At 29.7% G+C, this 22421-nt stretch overlaps 1 protein-coding gene across 2 annotated transcripts; it reads left to right on the top strand.

The window, feature by feature from the left end:
• The first annotated feature begins 16474 nt into the window (after nt 1-16474).
• Nucleotides 16475-19983, top strand: LOC124840465 (uncharacterized). 2 transcript variants are annotated; one of them, XM_088111375.1, is made up of 4 exons: nt 16475-17038; nt 17119-17210; nt 17356-18516; nt 19172-19983. In XM_088111375.1, exons 1-4 carry the CDS (start codon nt 16813-16815, stop codon nt 19952-19954), a joined length of 2262 nt encoding a protein of 753 aa, XP_087967501.1. In that variant the 5' UTR covers nt 16475-16812; the 3' UTR covers nt 19955-19983. The 2 variants fall into 2 exon arrangements, with proteins under 2 accessions (XP_087967501.1, XP_087967500.1); XM_088111374.1 differs by having other exon boundaries at nt 16476-17038; nt 17353-18516.
• Nucleotides 19984-22421: the final 2438 nt, after the last annotated feature.

The following is a 22421-nucleotide window of genomic DNA, read 5'->3' on the forward strand; positions in this document are numbered from 1 at the left end:
CCAACCCCAAAGAAGAAGAAAGGAGAAATTTCTCCCTGTGTCGCGAGCTAAACCAGAAGAAATAGGAAGAAGAAAGTGCTTCCCTAAGTGAGAAACTTGTAGTAGACCAACTAAAAGAGAAATAGCCCCTCAGAGCTGGGTCCATTTACAAAAAAGAAACTCAAAGAAGGAAATAATAAATTATCTAAATAGGGTATTGTGAAAGTGATTAAAAATATACATCACTATGTCACATCAATCATGCTACGTCAATTAAAAACATACATCATCATGCCTAGAGCTGTCAAAACGAGCCACCCGGCCCGACCCGGCTCGACCCACCACGGGTTGGTCATTTAGTGAGCCAACCCAACTCGGCTCATTTATTAGCGAGCCAGAAAAATTTGAATCCGACTCGACCCACCACGGGTTGGTGGGTAAACGTGTTGGCTCACTCGCTCACTTAATTACAATTTTTTTTAAAAAAAATTTACAAAATTTCTATAATTCAAATCTAAACAAATTTCACTCCCAAAATTTACTCCCAACATGGGTGTTTAATTAATTTTAAAAATAAGGAATTCAAATAATTTTTTCAAGCAAAAAAAAATAATAAATATTTTTTTATAGAATTAAAATTAAATTTTAATAAAATAAAATTAGGTAGGTGGATTGGTGGGTCAACCCGGCCCACCACGGGTTCAACCCGCATGAGCTGAGTTTAAATGAGTCGGGTTGGAATCTGACTTGCATAAAAAAAATACAATTTTTTCAAATCCAACCTGGCTCGAACCCGTGGTGGGCCAAGTTGACCCGCGGATTGTGACCCATTTTGACAGCTCTAACCATGCCACATCAACCTTCCATTAACGCCGTTAGGTCCAATTTAACGGTAAGGATCTAATTATTACAATTTTCACAAAATAAGGACTCAATTGAGACATCGAACAAGTAGAGGGCCTATTTGAGATTCTGAACGAAAATAGGGACCTACCGAAACATTAAACCAAGAAATAAAGTCCTTAACAATGGTATGTGTATCGTATGGGTCGGACAGTCCTGAAGGATAGGGAAAAAAATCCTTAACAATGGTATGTGTACCGTATGTGCCGAACGGTCCTGAAGGATAGGGAACTATGGGATGACGTAAGGACAAGATGTCAGGAGTTCGACAGTTGGGACCAGACGGATATCATCAATGTTGGACAGCCTTATCCGAAAATTGGCATTCTTAGCAGAGATAAAGGTAAGTACTGATTAAGAGTAATGGATTGAGATTGGATTGAGATTGGACCGAGATTAAGGTTTCACTAATCTCAAGTCCATCTCAAAAACTATAAATAAAGACCAAAAGTAGAGGTAAATGATAGTATTTACTGTACATTTAAAACTATTGCTCTGATTTTGTACGAACTATTTACTGACTTAAACATCAAAAACCTTTGACAAGTATTCTTGCAGACAATTAGAACGAAGGCAAAGACAAAGCGAAGATATGCATTAATATGAGCTTATTGCCCATATTAAAACTTTCATTACTTACAACTATTTTCAAGTTTAAGATAAATTTTGCGTATACCTAACACATGACACCAAGAATGTTGAGAAAATAAATTCTTATGGTATCCTTGAACTTGTTCTTCAAATTATTTTTCTTGATTTTCTTGGAATCTCGATGTTTCTTGAATTTGAAAATTGTTTCAGTTTTTTTCTTTGTTAGATCATTTCAGTAACTGAACAGGAGTCATCTGAGGGTGCCTGCAAGCTGGACTCTGATCTACTGTCCTTTTGAGAGCACTGTTGAAACTGGAAGATATCAAGTCATGATACTATGGCAGTTGGAGTAGATGAAGTTAAGTCACTTTCTTTTCTAGTCTCAATCAAACAAGTCGCGTAATGTCTTCTCCGACATGAATGCACCATCAAGTTATTGTCTGCACCAAACTAATATTCACCATAAAAGTAATATTGCATCAAAAACTTTATGGAACAACCAATAACTGCTTAAGAATGTTGAAGACTACTTGCTTGCACACTTTACACTTTCTGTACTGCATCAGGCAAAAAAGTTGTTAGAAATTACTGCAACTCATGGATTAAAAACATAACATACACTCTCGATCCATAATGGAGGGTATGGGTTAAAGATGTCGCACTAATAATTAGACATGTCAATTTGGCTCTTCTTACATGGTTTGGTCCTAACCCACGTGGGTTGGGGTCAAAAAAATCCACGGGTGTTGCTCCCTCCACCACTACACCTTTCTTCCTCCACCTCCCCTTTACTATTTTGCCCTTAAATAAAATTTTATTTTTAGGGTTAATTTTTTTAATTTTACCCATTCACAACTTATTCCACTAATAACTTATTTTAGTTCCTCCTACATGAGTAAAATATTTTTCTTTTATTTTAACATTATTTTTCTTCATCTCTTTCTTTTGTGGCGGTGAGATACTACAAGTTGTAAAGGTTGGTGGTAGTGGAAAGAATTATCAAGTAGTCTCCCTCTCGTGGTGGAGTGTCGCTTTCGTGATGCAGTGTCGCTCTCGTGGTGCAGTGTGTGGAGTGGTGCAGTGTGTGTTGTTTCCTTAAGGTGTGTTTTCGAATAAACCTTCAAATAAAACCCTAAAATAAAAAACGTAACTTTTAAACGGTGACATCCTTCAACGGATGTCAACATCCGTTTAAGGAAAGAACGGATGTCAACATCCGTTTAAGGAAAAAAACGAATGTCAACATCCGTTTAAGGAAAAAACGGATGTCGACATCCGTTTTTTCCTTAAACGGATGTTGACATCCGTTTTTTTCCTTAAACGGATGTTGACATCCGTTCTTTCCTTAAACGGATGTTGACATCCGTTCTTTCCATAAACGGATGTTGACATCAGTTCTTTCCTTAAACGGACTCCGAGTTACGTTTTTAATTTTAGGATTTATTTTATTAGTTTATTCTTTATTTTGGAAATATTTTAATAATTTAATTTAAATGTTTTGATTTATTATTTTTTAATATATTTTTAATGTATTTTAATAATGTAAGGAAAATGAAGAAGAAAGAATCGTATGAGGAGAAGTGAAACGGAGAAGACAAATGGAGTTGTAAAGTAAAACAGAAGACAAATTGTTAAACGAAATTGAGAGATGGAAAGATTGAGTGCAGGGAGTAAAGTAGGAGAACTAGGTTTGGAATAAATTAAAATAATAAAAATAAAAAATTTTAATTTGAGGATATAATTGGAATTAAAAAAAATTGGGGAGGTGGAGGGAGAAAGGTGTGGTGGTGGAGCGAGCAACACCCAAAATCCACAGAGCCAAAAAACCCTTCATAGAAAAAGCTCACGGGGCCAAAATATCTTCAAAAACCCTGTGGGTCAGGGCCAACCTATGGACCTTTCTTTTAGAAAAAATGTTCATTTTGAATACAAGAAAAAATATAATTAACTCCTAATTTGTTATAAAAATAGTTACTATAGAAAATAAATTGAAATTTTTATAAGAGGAGAGTTCTAAAATCAAAAAACAAAAGCAAAATGACAATATTTATTGAGTTATATTATCTAAGTATATAATTAAAAGATCATTTTATAAATTTGAAATTTAAATATTTAATTTCACTTTTTTTTAAGTTATAAGTAAGAAATTAAATTTTTATCTAAAATTATCCTAATTGAAATTTAAGAGAAGATTTTCTCTAATTAAAGCTCTTAATTTAAAAAAAATAGGCTTCTTTATTTTCTTAGAAAGTTATTGAAAAAGAAATTAAATATAAATGATTTTCTTTTTCATTTTATACTCAACAAATCATGTTCATAACAAAAATAATAAATAAAAAGAAAAAACTCATAAACCTTGTGCAGACTGAAGTTGTATTCGCCCATAGAATTCAATCTCGTCGTACTACTCACTCAAAATGTTTACATTTTAAATGTCATAAACATAAATATAAACATAAACATACATTTATGTTATGTGTTCTAATTGAAAGTTAAAAGTAAATTATTTAATGTGTTAGTTAAAGAATTGAAACACTATAACATTTGTCATTCTTTAGTACTTTAGTTCTATTTAAAATTTCATTTTTTATATTTAAGAAATTAACTTTCTTTTTATAATATATCTTATGGTGATTTTGAGAAAAGATTATCAAAGAGAAAAAAACAAAATAAAACATAAGTTTAATTTACACATAAAATATTAATACTATTTTTGATCAAAAAAATTTAGATAATAAATTTTTGAATTATTTTTAATTTTAAATAATTAAAAGCAGATTGAGTGATATTTTAGAAGTCGAGGAAACAAAACAGTGATTCCTTTTAAGAACTATAAAAACAGTGCAAATATTAAATCAAATTAATATGTTATTATCTTTCTTTGGGGTTATTTTGATATTACTAATTATATATAATTTTCTAATAATTGGTGTTTGCAACATAAGACATAATTTAATTAAAATTAACAACAAAATAAAGCATTTTTATAATATTTCAGTAAAATAAATTTGCAATACTATTTAGTTGTATAAAATTAAGTGTGTGGTTTGCAATTGTTTTTAATTATTTAAAAAAGTGATTATTTTGAATATTAAATATTCTATTATACTATAATTAGTTAGTTTTATTTAATAATTTGAAATAAGAAATCAATTACATGAATATAAAATTTAGTACTTTTAATAGTTACTATTAAGAATGTTGAAGTTTAGTTTCCAAAAAAATTTTAGTGGGCTAAACCCACCTTAACCCTGACCCTAACCCCCTTGAGAGGGGCTTTGGGGCTTGGGGCTTTTTTTTGGCCCCCATTTGAGGGGCTTCTTAAGAGGAGGTTTTTTTAAGTGTGGGTTAGGGCTAGCCCTGGGGTCATGGGTCAAATTGATACCTCTACTAATAATAAAAAAAGGTTGGTTCTAGTTATCTTTTTCTGCGTTATTTTAGGAATTAGGTAAGGTTTCTACTAAGTATTATCGTTTTCGACTAAGTTAAGTAGTAATAAATAAAATTTCAATTTATCTTGAGCAAGTTTTATTTATTATTCAATATTGATGGACTATATAGGAAGGATTTAACTTAACTTCACGAAGAACCGAGAATAATAAAATATAAATATCATTATAAATTAATTGTAGGTTTAATTTTTGTCTTTTTTTCAAATAGGTCTCTAATTTTTTTTGTCTAAATTGAATTTTTATATTTGAAAAATTAAAGCAATTAGGTCATTGTCGCTAACACCGTCAAAGAGGTGTCATGACGTGTTAGCTCATGACTTTTTTGAACATTTGAAATATTTTTTGAATTTTTTTTAATTTTTAATTTTTAAATTTTTTTATTTTTTTTAAATAAAAAAATTTGCCACGTATCAAGCTGATATTGTGTCACATGTCAATGACAGTATGACGTGACACTAACAACGCCACGTGTCACTATTAGGCCACATATAATGTATTTGTCTCACTTTGGTCCTTATATTTTTATTTTGTCTTAATTTGGTCCCTACATTTTTATTTTGTCTCAATTTAGTCCTAGTTTTTTAAAAAAAGTAAACAATTTTGTGTCTCTTTCCAAATTCGAACAAAATTTAATTTGTATATAAATCTTTACAAAAATTTTTATACAAATTGATATTTTTTATTAGAAAAATAAAAAAATTACAAACTAACATATGACACATTTTTATTTATACAGTACTAACGAAAATAACTTCAATGCATTAAAGTTTTCAAAACAAAAACTAAAATGAGACAAATAAAAATAAAGAAAATCATTTTTTTCTACAAAATTAAACAACAAATAAAACATTTTAACATAAATAATATGAATGAGCAAACAATAAAAATTAACATTTCAATAATAAATATTTTTGTGAAGGTGATCTACACAAAAATAGTCTCAGTAGTTCCTCAACAATTCATAAAAAGTGTTTGGAGTTAAACATTAATACTTTGAATACATCATCACTCAAAATTCAAACAAATTTAAAGACAAGAATTTGGAAAGTTATATACTGTTATTTCATATTTAGTTAAATCTTCTAAAATTATTTGTGCGACAACTTTCTCGAATGAAATCCTTTCGAGCAAAAAATTATATTTAATTTAATCGTTTAATCATTTAATATAGGGACCAAATTGAAACAAAATAAAAATACAGGGAGCAAATTGAGACAAAATAAAAATATAGAAACCAAATTAAGACAAATACAATGACACGTTGTGCCACATCACACTGTCATTGTCATGTGGCATAATGGCAGCTTAACACGTGGCAAAGTTTTTTATTTAAAAAAAATATTTTAAAAAATATTTAAAAAATTCAAAAAAATCACAAGTTGACACGTGACACGTCTTTAACGGTGTTAGTATGGAACTAATGACAATGACCTAATTACTTCAATTTTTCAAAAATAAGAATCCAATTGAAACCAAAAAAAAGTAAGAGACCTATTTTAGAAAAGTCACCGAAAATAGAGACTTTGAGAATGATTAAACCTTAATTGTAATATATTACGAATTGGCCAATATTTTCAAACTAAATTCTTAATATAATAAATTTATGAATTTTTTATTTACGTATGGTATTCAACTTTTATATATTTACTCAATGTAAGAGTTAGATATATACTTGAATTCTGAATCATCTTTGTCATTTATTATAATGGAACATGACCATTCATTAAAACAAGTTTTACATGATATTTAAAATTTCATGAAGTTATTTTTTCATTTGGTTTTGAAGAAAACGTCATGGATCAATGTATACCACAAGATTAGTGAGATTTTCTTTCTTATTTTATACATGGCTAATTTTTTGCTCGCAACTAACGACGATGAAATATTATGAGCTGAAATATTTTCTCTGAAAAAAAATTAATATGAAAAATATATGTGAGACATCTTATATCATACATATTAAGATTCATACAGAAAAATCTTAAGGTATTTTAAATTTGTCTCAAGATACCTAAATCAAGAAGGTTTTGAAGAGGTTTAATATGAAAAATTGTTTATAAAGTGTAATTCCTATTGTGAATAAACTTTAATTGAGATTGTCCAAAAAAAATCTTGAACAAGATAGTTGAAAAATATATGCTTTAGTAGTTAGAGTTTTGAAAATATATCATAATATAGGCATTGAATATTGCAAAACTACAAAGAAGGTAATTAAACATATTAAGAAACAAAGTATTTCATGCTCATATACATACAAACTAATAATTTGGAGGTTACTGGTTACTCTATTTCAAACTTTGTTGGTTGCATCGATATTAGAAAATTTGCATCTGATTATACTTTTGTGTTAGTTTGTGGAGTTGTATCTTTAAGGAACAAAAAGTAGAGTTTGACGGCTAATTAATTTCATTATGGAAGGTGTTTGTTTCTTATTTTATGACTACCTCATGATGTAGGGTTGAAAAGTGTTGTAGACTTAATTGTCATACCATTAAAACATTATATTATGATAATTATGTCATAGTATTTATGGTATTGGTGTAAATATGTGGAATTAACTACACAGATAAAATACTATACATAACTTATGATGGTGCAAGTGACATTTTTTAAAATATTGTCATAAAATACGCTACGATTGAAATAAAATCATAGCCTATCCTAGTATAGGCTATAATTCCCTAAAGAAGCTATACTCTAAAGTGAGACTATCCATTGACGTTTACTATCTAACCCTAAGAGAACGTGTTAAGGAAAAAAAATTATTATTAAACATATTAGCATCTGGACGATGGTTAATCATTTTGTTAAAGACATGCCACCAAACAATTTTAACACAAATGAAACTTAGTTCTATATATTTGACAAAACTCTTGTTCAGTTTAGTATTTTTCACATTTGTTATGCACATATTTACTTATTTTAATTAAGAACTCATTTAATTTGTTCAAAATAAATATATAATTTATTTATTATAGTATTATAGTTAAGAGTATTTGATAAGAAATTTAGTGTACAACAATACATGATAAATAATACTCACTGTTAAATAACCTATAATCATAATTCATATATTTAGTGTCTTATTTTGATTGATAATAGAATTAATACACTAAGTGGGTGAATGTTAGCAGTTACTCACCTTAGTAAGTCCTATTTTATAGAAATTAACTCATATCATAAAATGTGGTCCATTTTCAAATTATTATCAAAGTAATTGTGTACAAGTTTTGGTGTGACGTTTGCCATCATATTCTCATTTTCTTTGGAACGCCATAGAGTTTTATAAATACAACAATTTATATTTAATATCTGAGTAATCAATTGAGCTATATCATACTACAGCACTAAAGTTTTAAAGAGTCGGGATTTAAAATCATAAGCACATTGGAAATAGGTTTTGCAACAACAACAATGGAAGGTTAATCTCATTCACTATTTCGGGCTTTTAAGATTTCAAGAACCCAACTTCATATTTAATTCCTCATCAAAGTTTATTTTCTTTTTCTTAATTCCTTTATAAATTTTCTCTCTCACTTTCTCTCATTCATTTCAAAATTTGAAGCTAAATAAAATTATTGGTTTACATTTGTATGTATTGGCATTGAGATTTTTGTGGCATTCATCAGGTGGCCCTTGAAAATGATAACAATTTTGGTGAGGTTGAAGAAGAGAATAATTGTTGGCCTAACATTGATAGTGGAAATTACAGCAGGTGGGACACAAACCCTTTGTTTCCACATTGATATGGTAAGGTATTTCACTCAGATACATAACACCCATTTCTGAATTCAAGACATTATTTCTCAAGAAGCTTCATTCTTCACTCTCTTTTTCTTCTGCAACCTTTTACCATGAGGACAAACAAAACATCATTCGATGGGTACGAAATGGTAAGTTTCATTGCTAGGGCAGTGTCTCCGTGCCTCTCTATTAACCAACTACACACCATATCTTCCCCATAATCATCACTAACCAAATTGGTGTAGGCAAACCCATTCCTTCAAAACTGGCTAATTTATTTGTCTTTTTATTCAAAAAATTATGCAAAGTCTTGTATTATTGGGTAGAAGGGGTGAATTAAGAAGGTAACTGGGAAAAGTTAATGGATAGTGACCCAATTGGACCATCCCACAGAACAAATCATCAACCTGTTGACACTTGTCTTCTACCAATTTTTAGGTAGAATTTTACAACTAATTTGCAACATTTGCCTCCCCAATATACAACAAAAATTCAAAACTTTCCCTATCGTTCTCCCTGCAGCTTTTACCAACTATCAATTAATCGATTCATATAATATTTAAACTAATTATTATAAAAGTAAATAAATTAAATGATGGTAAAAAAAATGTTACATTGTCATCACTTTTTTATCTTATCTTTTACCGAAAAATATTTCTCACTGATATAATAATAATATTTTTATCACTTCACAAGTGTAACGAAAAAATACGATAGTGGTTATTTTGAATATATGACACAAGATAAAAAATAACATATTTTTGTCTCGGTTTAAGAATCAAGATAAAAAAATTACGATTTTATCTAGGTTCAAAAAATCCGAAACAACGAAGACTCTTAAAATTAATTAATTAAAAGTCTATGACTTCAATTTGATCCAGAACCAAGATAATATATTCTCTTTCACCTCGATTTTTACCGGAACCAAAATCTAAAGTATGTTTTTTATTAATAAAAAATAATGTTTTTGTAAACATTTCAGACTGAAACTTAAAATCTTTTTGATGTGCAGATATTTTAAAATGACCATATACATTGTTATCTTTATACTAAGTTATTATGATATCTGACTGATTAATAATGCAAAACCTTCTGTACTTTGCAAAAGTTTACATTATTTATTACTCTCTTGATGTACTCATCTTGTCTATAAATCTCTTGAGAATAGCATGATAAAGAAGGTATAATTAAGTTGATTTATATTTAAGTTGATACGAAGAAAGTTGAGATGCAGTGAAAAGGGGTTTGGATCTGTTTATGGTAGAAGGGTCCACCTCTGGATGTGTGTTGCAAGGATGATTGTTTTAGGTAAGTTGCATGAATAGGGAATGGGAGCCTCTGGCAAGGGTTTCATTTTCTTTCCCATACTCAATAATGGATGCTTTTAAGGGTGTAAAATTCAAAGCATGGCCTTTTATACATACCCAGACAATACCATCAGACACATACATGCTCTATCAAAATCTTACTGCCTTATATATGTAATGTGTCCTCTCTTGCTTCCCATGGCTTACCCCATTAGGACCCTACCCATCTCTCTTTTAAACCCTTTCATTACGCTCCTCTCTTCCTTTTCTTCCACCCTTTTTTCTCCTCCACCTCATCACCTATTACCTATATACCGTTTCAACATCTATATACAAACAAAAATCATATATTTAAAAAAAAAACAGAAAGAAAAAAATTATGGTAGGTTTAAAAATTGATCATTTTGTATTATAAAGAATTTCATTGTAGGTTTTACTGCTAACTTACTTTTATAACACAAACATTCGACCATAAAGTACATCACTTTAGAATCACTTTTTACCCAAATTAATTTCATAAAAACAATTTAATTTACACCAATCATATTAGTAAAAAATTGAAGTTATAATAGAGCAAGAAAACTACAAACAATATGTACATATGCTACCTGATCTGAAATCATATGGTAGCCAAATATATTTAGTATTTTTCTTTTACATTTTTCTATCCCCAATTAAGTACGGCCACTTCAAAATTTGAAGCTCTCTCCCCTCTCTCTATTTATATTATATTATATATATGTATATATAACCCATGAAGATAGATATAACATAGATTATGGAGCAGTGTGTAAGAGGGTCAGGAATAATGTAAGGGGGAATCTGCCAAGTTTTGCGCAAAAACTGAATCTTGTTCTAAAGATGACCTCATGCGGTGATTCAAAAATAATAAAGAAAAAATGAAATAATATAGGATATTATTTATTTAATGTTCAGATTTATTAATAATAGTTTAAAATCTAAAAAGGAAAGGAGTGTAACGGATAAGATGTTGCTTTGAAAATGCAAAGAACATCGTTTTGAGTTGAGAGATCAGTGCATTATTATCATGTTCTCTCTCACGTGCCTTCTCCAATGGTTTGAAATTTTTACAAGTTAGTTAACTCAGTTATCATTTTAAAACTTGGATTCACTACTCAAATGTTTTTACCATATCTTGTATATGTGAGCAGTTGTCCTCCAATGAGATTGAGTATGTTGTTTCCAGAAAATGAAAAAATGTTGAAAAGAGAGCATATGCATTGATTTGAGTGTTGTGCATTGAAATTGTTGGTAAGATTTGGAAGGTAGAGAAGAGAGAATTTGAATAATTAGTTTGTTAATTTGAAGGTCCATGATTATGCAGGGAGATATATAGAAGATGTATTATTGGGACCACTTTTACACAAGACTTCACTTTCGAAAACGACAGCACATTTAATTACCCAGCCATGTGAGATGTGTGGGAAACTATAGTCATATCAAAGATTGAGAATAGAAACATTTGAAATCAAGCCCTTGTGGTCCCTTTAATAACATCATTAATTACCACAATGCCAACACATAAATTATGTAATAATTTTACTTACCCTGACATACAACAACATTGGGTAATTTTCTTATATTACTTTCACCTGTCGGAGAAAATGCACACACTTTGTGATAATTATGCTGCCACACGCTTCACAACTTCATCATCTTCATTTTTTGTTCCTACTGCTCTTAATTCAAACGTAAAGCTTCTTACAACATCAATCAATTATATTTGTCTCTACATTGGATTTAGATTCATTTGAATGCAACTACCAACTCATGTTCAATGCGTGTTCCACTCAGATCCCTTTACAATTCTTGACGTACACATCATATAACTAATTAACAGCTATTTTTATGTATTTTCTTTTCAATATTAATATTATTTGAAATTTGTCATTATCACATGTTTAAAAAAAAGATAAATATTAAACTTTTCCATATTGATAAATAATATGCATCTTTTTGACGTAAAATTTTAGTATTTATACAAAGTTTGCACTTAATACTTTTTCTAGTAAATTATGCTTGAAATTTCCTCAAATTACATTTTTTTTTACCTTTTTTTATCAAAATGATATGTTTTTTCTTATTGTTTGACAAACTATCATAAATGTAAAAAATAAAAAAATATTTAAAATCTTAAGTCGATTTGAAATAAGATAAATTACTTTAAAGTCTTAATATAAAACTAAAATTATTTAAAATTTATTTTAAAGAAATTTATTTATTTTTAAATTTATTATATCGTCTTTATTTGACTTATGAATGCTTAGTGTTAGTCAATTCATAATTTATAAATGATCACATTACAAGCTGATTTTATAAGGTTGAGTTAGATTTAAAATGTAGTTCTAACATCGTATCAGATACACTCATGTTCAATATAACTGATAAAACCTTATCTTCTGTACACCTAACAAAAACATTAATATACTTAAAATATAAATGTTGCGTAAACTTATCAATTATATCATTGTATATTTACGGTAGAAGGATTTAGTTGTGGAAGTAAATATATAGTCGGTATTAGTGTAGGTTAACATAATAATTTTTTTAAATAAGAAAAGTTATTAGAAAGACAGTACGAAAAAAAAATTGATTGGAGATGTGTTTGGCTATGATAGAGAAAGGGTTAAATCACCTGAGGGGAGAAGGGAATCAGGTGGTCATTTTCTGACATCATTGCTCTCCCAAAATTAATAATAAGTCAAATCTTCAACACTGTTCTCCACCAAATATTTTCCCACCCATTCATCTCCTTCATCATTCTTAACATCGTTTTATTTCTTCATTTCTTATTTCCTCCATTTTATGCTTTATTTGACAAATAATTTAAGTCCACGCAAGCTAGATAAAACAATATTTTCTAAATTGCATCAATGAACTCAACAAAATCATGTATTTATGAGCTAGACAAGACATTGCACATGCACCAAAACATACATTTTATTATTTCATTTACAAAGGAAACCCTACTCTAACATCTACTACAAGATTCAAAACTATTACTGCATTAAACACTCTAAATTAATTACCACCACATATTTCTAATCTTACTTCAAAATAAGTTCATATATCAATTCTAAAGTGTTAAATAAAGACAAAACATATGGACAACCGTGAATTTAAATTTCTCAACACTGAATAAATATTTGTAACATGAAACATTTATGATAAATTATTGAACTTAGCTTTTATTCAAAATCAAACATTTTTCAAACGTGGGTGTTTGATTATTTTAACGATTACTGTATATTTTTTTTTTGTAAGTTTGAATGTTGTTGTTATTGAAGACTGAACTCTTCTTATTCCCACAATAATAATGAATGCATATGAATTCAATACAATTAATATCGGTAGCTACACTTTCCAGTCTCTTTCAGTCTTTCTAGTTTCTTTCAAATTAGCTTCGTCGATTTCAAATCGAAGGTTATCAAGAAAAGTCAACAGAGACCTATTTGCAAGTCTTGGACATTTATGATTGATAATTGATAGGGAATTGAACTAGTCAATACTGTCACGCGTGGGAGCTAGTTTTATGTAATTTTTCGAGGAGTATAAAAATAATTCTTCAAAACCAAAAAACAAAAATACTAAATTATAAACTATTTTGATTTATTGGAAATTTTTTAACTTTAAAATTTTTATATTTTCAAACTTACGTATACTGAACGAATTTACTTTTCGTTAAAATTATTCAAAGTATTTGTGGTCGTCTAGACCCGAAACCTGAACAAGCTTCAACTTACGTTTAATTTGTCTTTCATTTGTAATATGCTTGATTTTATAGACAAACACTTTGACTATGCCTTGTAAAGAAGAATAATTGGTATAACTTAAAAAAAAAAAACAAGAACTACACATTTAAAAAGCTTTTAGGGAATCTAATTAAACCCATACATACCACTGTCACGTTTGATTTTATATTGTTGGGAAGTATGGGAGAATAAACACAAGAGTTATAATGGACTAATAAAATAAAGGTTTAATAATATTTTTCTAATTTTTGTTACAATTAACTAATGTTGCCCTTCACTTTTTTTAATATAGTCTCTGTTTTCTCTTAAAAAAAATATAGTCTCTTTTATTAAATTAATATGACAAGTAGTGATCACTTTGAATATTACATGTCATTTATATTATTTCATTGTCACCATCTAAATGATGTTAGCACAATTTAACAGAAACAATCACATTGATCTTCTTAACAAAAATAAAAGTTATATTAAAACAAAAGAAAAAAATATAAAGACTACGTTAAATAATTTCAATAAAAAAATATGATAAAAAGAATATTAAACATAAATTAACCTAGAAATTTATCATTTTTATTACAGAATAACATTACAAGAATTTTCATATTTACCAAAACAATTTTTTATTAACTAAAAGAAACTATCAATAAATCCAAATTTACCAAAAAATCTTATCAACAAATTTTAAAATTTAAATTATTAACAAATATTTTTGTCGATAACAAAAGTGTCGATAAATTAAAATTGGTATACTCACAAATATTTTTATAAGATAATACATTTAACAGTCAATTATGTTGATAAATTTGATCAATAATTTGTGATTCTACTGCTAACAGATATTTTTGTTGGAAAATTTATTAATAAAGTAAGCAACAATTTTTTCACCAAGTCTGATGAATTTTTTCTTTTATATACTAAAAAGAAATAGGTGAGAAAAGAAGATAAGAAAAAGAGAATGAAAAAGAAGAATGAGTAAGAGGAAGAGATGAGCATAAAAACAATAATAATATAGGACAACTCGTTAATGTAACAATTAGGAAAAAGATGAGAAAGAAGAGAAAGAGATCATAAGTTCTTTAAGAAATCACTCCAAAAATTTAAGAATTTATAACTTCCTCCCAATATATTGTGGACCAAACATATGATTACGGACCAAGATTAAGAAAATTTTATCTAGTCGACTATAATCTTACAAATTAGCATGTAATTCACATAACCAATATAAACAATGTCATTTTTCTACCATATTGTAAGTGATTATCTCAATGTGTACCCTATCATCGATCTTGTAAATATATTCAATATTCTATCCTCCCTAGTTTACAACATTCACAAATATAATTATTGTTCTATCCTCTGTATACTACATTACAAATATAAACTTCCTCTTGTTCTTATATAAAAGAAATTACAATAGGACATCCCAAATTGAAGGAAATACATACTATTTATATTGAAACTCAAATAAAAAACTAAAATTTACTCAATGCAATATATAACACATTTTTTACAGGCTTATGCTAATCAAATCAAAATATATTTAACAGAGGTAAGCAAAAACTAAAAATTAATTAGGCAAAATATATCAGCTACCATGAAGTTTTTGATAAATTAATAAAGCAAAAACTATGAAAGATGACATGATAGAAAGAACCAAATAGAAGAGAAGAGAATCCACGAATCAAAAAATAGAAAAGTAAAATAAAAATAAAAGTGTTGAAGCATAAAAGTAACATCTGCTTTATGTTGTGTCTGTGATAAGAAACAGTATATAGATGTTAGTATGCGTAATTTAAATAAAAAGTTATATGCTATGGTTTACAAGAAGAATATATACGATGTTATTAGAAGACATGACAGGACATGATCCAATTTCAATTAAAGTTAGAGAAAAAAGTTGAAATCACATCAGAAAGTTGTGGGAATCACGTTGCGAAAGGAGGCACCTGGTGTAGGCATGTGTAGTGTACAGTACCTCTCTGTGCAACACGACCGTAGGATGATACGTATGTGGTTCTGTTCAGTAACTAACAAAGAAAGAGAAGAGAATCATATGCGTGGTCATATCATACCCTCGTCTCATCTCTCTCCATTCTTAATTCCTTTAGCCATTACACTTCCCAATAACAGAGCAGGCTTGCTTCTGCTCTTCGTCTGGTTTTCGTAATAGCTTGGAAGTGAGTGCTGTAAAGATAAAAGGTACACAAACAAAAACTCCCATTTTCTCTTTCCTTTTAAAACACACAAAAAACAACATTTTTTTTAAAAAAATGTTAATTGAAACGTAAACTAAGCACACCCTCTTGTAAGTTATAACACGGTTCCATGATTTTCAATAAAAAGGTTCTTCTTTTATGAAGGCAGTAGTTGGCAAGATAAAAAAAAGTACACCCTTATATGTTTTAAAAGACAAGAGGAAGAAGAGATGTTTATGATAATAGAAAATTATCATTTGCTACTATAATGAAACATAGATGAGAAAGAATATGAAGATAAAAGGTTTAAAGAAAAAAGATGACCGATGTGAAAGATAAAAGTGAAAATGAATGGGATACAATGAAATTATCTAAAAGTTAAGTGGAATTTCTCATTGAACAGTCATAACTAACATTCAATGAGACAAATATTTTTTAAAAAAACATGGTGTATATGTATATATAGAGAGAACTTTTGGTTGATCGAGGGAGTTTTAAAATAGATTTTTTCAAAAAAAAGGGTGACGTCATGTTGAGTATGTTTATCATTCAAACAATTAAGAAGGTACATATTTTAATAATACATTTTATTTTGTTCCGAAATTGAAAAGGTATAATTTATTATGGAGATGGTGTTCTCGGCTCAGTGTACTTAATTCCTTACACTGTGACCGTTTTATGCTTCAAGGATCCGCTTTTCTCGCTTCTTCACTTGCAGATCCCACAAAGTTTTTGCTATCTCTCTCTCTCTCTGAGGCCACTGCTTATTGTGTCATTTTCATTCTGATTTCATCACTTGTGTGACAACCCTTTTTCCACACCATCTTTCTTGTTTCTAAAGTTCAGCAAAGCCATAGGCTTACCAATTATGGGCAAGGAAGGGTATTTTGCTGGAAGATCATCAAAGAAAGGTGTAGTAGTTGGAGGAGGAGGAGGAGGAGGTGATGCTGAAACACAAGCCCCTTCTGGTTGCATGTGTGCTGTTTTTCAGTTCTTTGATTTCCATCCCTTTCACTTTCCCAACATAACCCAACAACAAACCTCTTTCAAACCACCCTCATGCACTTTACAAGACCATGCCACAGTCTCCAAAGGTATTATTCTACTCACTGCTCATGTTTCAAACCACCGACTACCTTTTTTTTCATTCTCATCTGGGTTTTGTGTAATTCAGGTGCTGAAGCACCTAGGAACAGCTTGGAATCAGAGGATGGTGATGCTCCTGTTTCATCTCTCTCTTCAAAAGAAGAGGATTTTAAAATTCCTGTAAGTTTATCAGATTGTGAGTTTTTTTATGAGTTTCGCTTCACACACTCCTAGTTGGGTTTATGTTTGTTTATTTTGTAAAGTGAGTAATGATGGCATAGCACTATGGTGATTATTTTGATCACTTGTTTTGAAAACCCAGAAGAATATTATGCAAATTAAGACAAGTGGAGGCAGAAGAACAGGTGGTGGAAATTTGAATGACTTGTCTGCAGAAATCACCAGCTCACCAGGGACAAAGACACCAACTTTGGTGGCCAGGTTAATGGGTTTGGATCTTCTTCCAGGGACACAGTCACCCTCTTTCTCTTCTTCTTCTTCTTCTTCTTCGTGTCTTTCCGCTCCCAACACACACGGCAATGCGCCACATCTGCACCACCACCTCAGGCACAAGCAACATGTCCTAACGAAGCATAGAAACAGCATAGACAGCAGTGACATTGCAGCCACGAGATCTTTGCCTGAGACACCAAGAATCTCCTTAGCAAGAAGATCAGATGTTGATTATTACCACCACAGATTCTCACTCCAAATCAACAAGGAAAACATGAATCTTGGTGAGGATTTGGAGCTCCCTAGGCTCTCGTTTTCCAAAAAAAAGTGTGATGAGAACAATGGCAGGAGTCCAGGCCACTATGCTAGGCAAATAGTCAAACAGGTTAAGGATAGTGTGGGCAGAAAAGTTGGCCAAGACATCACAAACACTCTCAAAACAAGAGAGGAAATTGTAGGCCAACTCAAAAGCAAAAAATCTTCCAAAACATCACCACTGAAAGCAATTAATGAAACTGAAAGTAGTCCTCTGAAACCACACTCAAACACATCTTCCTATTCCCCAAGGCTTAGATTCATTGACAAGAACAAACAAAACACCACAGCCACACCATCACCACTCACCCCAAAAGACCAAAACATGCTAAAACTACCATCACCTCCTCCTCCAGTTAACACTCAGCTTTCAAGAGTTTTAGCAAAACCAAAGCCTCAAACATTATCTTTGCCGGAGCAGCAAGATTTTCATCAGAATAGCAAATCTGAACCAAAATGCAAAATGACTACCAATGAAAAGTTCAACTCAAGGTTCAAAAGGCCTCCTCAGACATCGGACATAATCAGAAACAAACAAGAGGAATCGTTCGTCGTTCGTCCCACATCGCCTACTAGAGCCAGTGACACCAAAACTTCTAAAAGCAAGAAAATTCATCCATTGTCAAGTAATCTTCTCAACAACATCAACACTGTACCAAATCTTCTTCCTGTCAAGACTGACCCTTCTCCTCCAGCAACCAAAATTCCTCCAAAACAGGTAACTCATTATTGAATTTTCAACTATTTCAATTATTTTACTTTTTTCCTTTTTAAGTCCTTTCTTTTTTACCAGTCCCTACAAGGGATTCCATATGTTTAACTTTTTCTCATAAAAATACTATTTTTATCAATAGAATTTGCTTTTAAAGTTTTAAATATACTTGTTTAAGTATTTTGAGAAAAGAAATTCAAAAAGTAAAATCAAACTTCTAGTTGTTTGATAAATTTATTTTCAACATTTTCTTAAAACATATCAAAGTTTTATTTTCAAATTTATTTTTAGTGCATTTTGAAAAATTAACTGAACTTACCCTTTAAAGTATTATATATATAAAGTTGTCCATGATTAAAAACATAATTTTCTTGAATGTAAGTCTGAATGTTATAATTTAACTAATAAAAAATAATTATCGGCTTAATTTTTTAAATAGTTATTTACCATATTTATAGTCTTCTTGTAAAGACATGTCTATAATAACTAAATAACTATAAGAAACTTCCATCTTGTAAATTAACTTTTTTATTGCCTTTATAAACAATTTTAAAGAAGAATATAGTTTTTTTTTTAAATTAACCAATAAAAAGATGCAGTGAATAATTTATTTTTCTTTTAAACCACCACAACATTAAAAATCTATCTATGTCCCAAACAGTCACAGGTGTGTGATAGTCAAGAGTCCAAAAGCAGCTCACAGTTATCTAGTTGTTCGCGCCAGAGGTACAAACAAGAAGGAACAACCACACTCGCCACCCGAGAAACGTCACAGAACAAACATAACAGTGCCTCCGCCACCATTGGAGCACCGCAGCCTCACACCCCACAAGAGCTTCACTACATCACAGCAATCCTTGCCCGTACAACTGCCCTAAACGTGGAGGACAACCCCACAAACCCACCATTAACGTCCCACCAACACCACCACTGGTTCTCCCCAACCCATTCACTTGACCCATCAATCTTCCTCCACCTGGAACACCTCGCCACCAACAAAGATCTGAGCTTTTCCCCGAAAGAACAACTGGGTCACCATTGGAATCGGAAGTTACTGTTCGATCTGGTGGACGAGGTTCTGAAGGAGATTCTGCAAGAGAGAGGGAAGAATGGGCTTTGGTTTTCGAAGGGTGTCGGCGGCTGTTGGCACAGTGGGAGCGTTGTGGAGAGGGTGTGGAAGAGGGTGGGTGAGTTCCCACGTGCGAAGTGTGAGGTGTTGGAGGACATTGATGGGTTGATTGAGGGAGAGGACATGCAGAAAGAGAAGGATGGTGAAGGGTTGGAGGAAGAAGGAGAAGGGTTGGTGGCAGAGATTGAAGGGAACATATGGGACACGTTAGTGCATGAAACGGTTATGCTTATAGATTGCTTGGGAAATGTGAGAAAAGAGAAGTCATTAGATGATGTGAAAATATCACATGTTTGTACTATCTCTCAATTTTAACCTAATACTAGTACATAATTCAGTTTCAATTTATTAGTTATGTATTATTTAAAGATCATTTATTATAATAATCACAAATTATTATTTATGATTTTACAAACCTGTTTGTTTACCTATTGTTCATGTTCACTAAATAATGAATTAAGTGTATCTAAAAATGTTATAGCTAGTGATATTGAAAAATAATTGTTTACCTTGAGTGAATTAAGTGTATCACTCATGTTTACCTTGAGTGAGATTGAAAAATAATTGTAACTTTGAAATTTTTGTTTTTCATTTAATAATTGTTTAAAATATAGAATTATATTAAAATTATAAAAAATATTTTTTATTGTAATTTTGAAATGGAATGTTTAAAATGAATTTGTGTAATAGTTTGCAAAATGAGTAATACGGACGGTGTCGTTTAGTAAGGAAGGATGTCACGTGACATGGTTGGGGGGTCCACGTGCATGGGTTTGAAGTTTGAACCCTTCGATTGTAGGGTCAGAGGAAGAATTTGACCCCTCGACAAGACTGCTCTATTCATTGGATATTAAAAGACAAGATTTGACAGAGGAATCCACGCCTCACACTTTAGTTCCCCCTTACCCCTTCTCTCTCTATTCAATTTATGTGAAGTACATATTATATTACTAGTATTTTTTAATTTAATCCAATTTAATTTGATATTTAGTTATGCTTATCTTGGGTTAGGTTATTTAATATTACGAGATTTCAAGTATCCAACCCAGGTATAAATGTAGTAGAACTACATTATATAAGAGATTATCTTTTTTTCTATGTATATAATTTTGTTTCTAATTTATCTTTTAAATATTTTTTTAAATGACCATTTAATTAAATTTAACTAATTTTTTAGATTAAATAATTATTCTATTGTTTTACTTATAAACTATTTTTGTAATGATTGTTTATTTAAATTTAATTAATTTTTAAATTAAATTAATTAAGTAAAACATGACATGTTCCCACCAGTAATTAATTAAAAAAATTGAATTTGTAATGTTTTTCCATAACTCTTTTTATTTTATCTTTTATATTTTCTAACTCTTTTTTTTCTACTTTTTAATATAAGTGCTCCTATTATATACTTATAATTATAGAAAAATTACTAAAACAATTTTTTAAGACTAGCTTCGAGATACACTTATTAGAAAGTGGGTTTTTAAAGCCTAACTCAATCTTACAAAATCGGCTTGTAAAACGAGGTTTACACCTCCCTTATATATTATAATTTGGACATCTCGTGTGTGATAATAGAAATTGGATGATCCGATAGCGGGTGAAAGAGAAGAATCGAATGCCTACTTAGAACTCGTTATGATAAGCTCTAACCATGCCTCTGATACCATATTAGAAAGTGAGTTTTTAAAGCCTAAATCAACCAAATTAAATAAAGTTCAATCCAAATACAATAAAAAAATTATAAAAATACAATATAATCCAAATATATTTAGAGATAGGAGAACATTTAAGGTTTTCGTTTTTTAATATTTAGAATTTCGGGTGGATTTATGAGTCAATCTGACTCATGACGAGTTCAAGTGAGTTGCGTTTTTAGTAGATCAGACTTATTTTTTGTCCGAACGAAAATTTTTTTTAATCCAACCCACGACTCAAATTATTGATAAATCGGATTAACTCGAAAAACTTAATCCATTTTAACAGCTTTATAATCAATTATATAATTAGTTAAAATGATAATTTATTTTAATTATTTAAGTTTCGATAACCTAGAGACTTGTTTATCGATAATTAGACTAATTACTTATAAAAAAGAATATAGCTCATATGAGGATTTGATTATAGGACATATTAATCATTGATAAGGTTTCAATAAAAGTATCAAGAATTTTAAGATAAAAAAAACTTTCATACATAAATGTATGTTCTTAGTTCATAAATTTTGATGCAAAATTAAAATTCGTCATTTTCTAAAATTTTGAAATATTTTGGTATCTAATTTTAAAAATAAATAAATATAGTCATTTTAATCTACTTATATTAAAAAAAAATTAACATGTCAAATACATTCCCAATATATATTGAAGTGGGAACGTATCAAACATAAACCACTTAAATACTAGCATAAAATGCATTTGACAAATAAAAAATATTTAACATAATTTGATTAAAAAAATTATATTTATTTACTTTTAAAGTTTGAGATCAAAATATATAAAAATTTCAAACAATTTCTAATTTCAATTTCAAAGTTTAGAAATTAAAAATATATTTAACCTAAAATCAGTTAAAGTAATACAAATTAGATAATACAAATTTTAAGAACGTAAACAAATAAGCTAAAGTCAGAAAAAAAGAAAAACACTTATTACCCTAAATTAAAATACTCAACTTTGTGTACTCTAACTAACAACTTAAATACAATATCAAAGTGACTTTGGTTTTAAAAATACCATTATCTTAATAATTGTGTACTTTGTGAACAAAATTCGTCAATTAT

Source organism: Vigna umbellata, chromosome 4, assembly GCF_029865625.1.
Source record: "Vigna umbellata cultivar VRB3 chromosome 4, Vumbellata_1.0, whole genome shotgun sequence".
Classification (NCBI taxonomy): Eukaryota; Viridiplantae; Streptophyta; class Magnoliopsida; order Fabales; family Fabaceae; genus Vigna; species Vigna umbellata.

Coding starts and splice junctions, on each gene's coding strand:
- LOC124840465 (XM_088111374.1), top strand. CDS start 16,813: ATGGGCAAGGAAGGGTATTTTGCTGGAAGATCATCAAAGAAAGGTGTA. Junction 17,211..17,352: donor AAGAGGATTTTAAAATTCCT/GTAAGTTTATCA, acceptor TTGAAAACCCAG/AAGAATATTATGCAAATTAA. Junction 18,517..19,171: donor CCAAAATTCCTCCAAAACAG/GTAACTCATTAT, acceptor TGTCCCAAACAG/TCACAGGTGTGTGATAGTCA.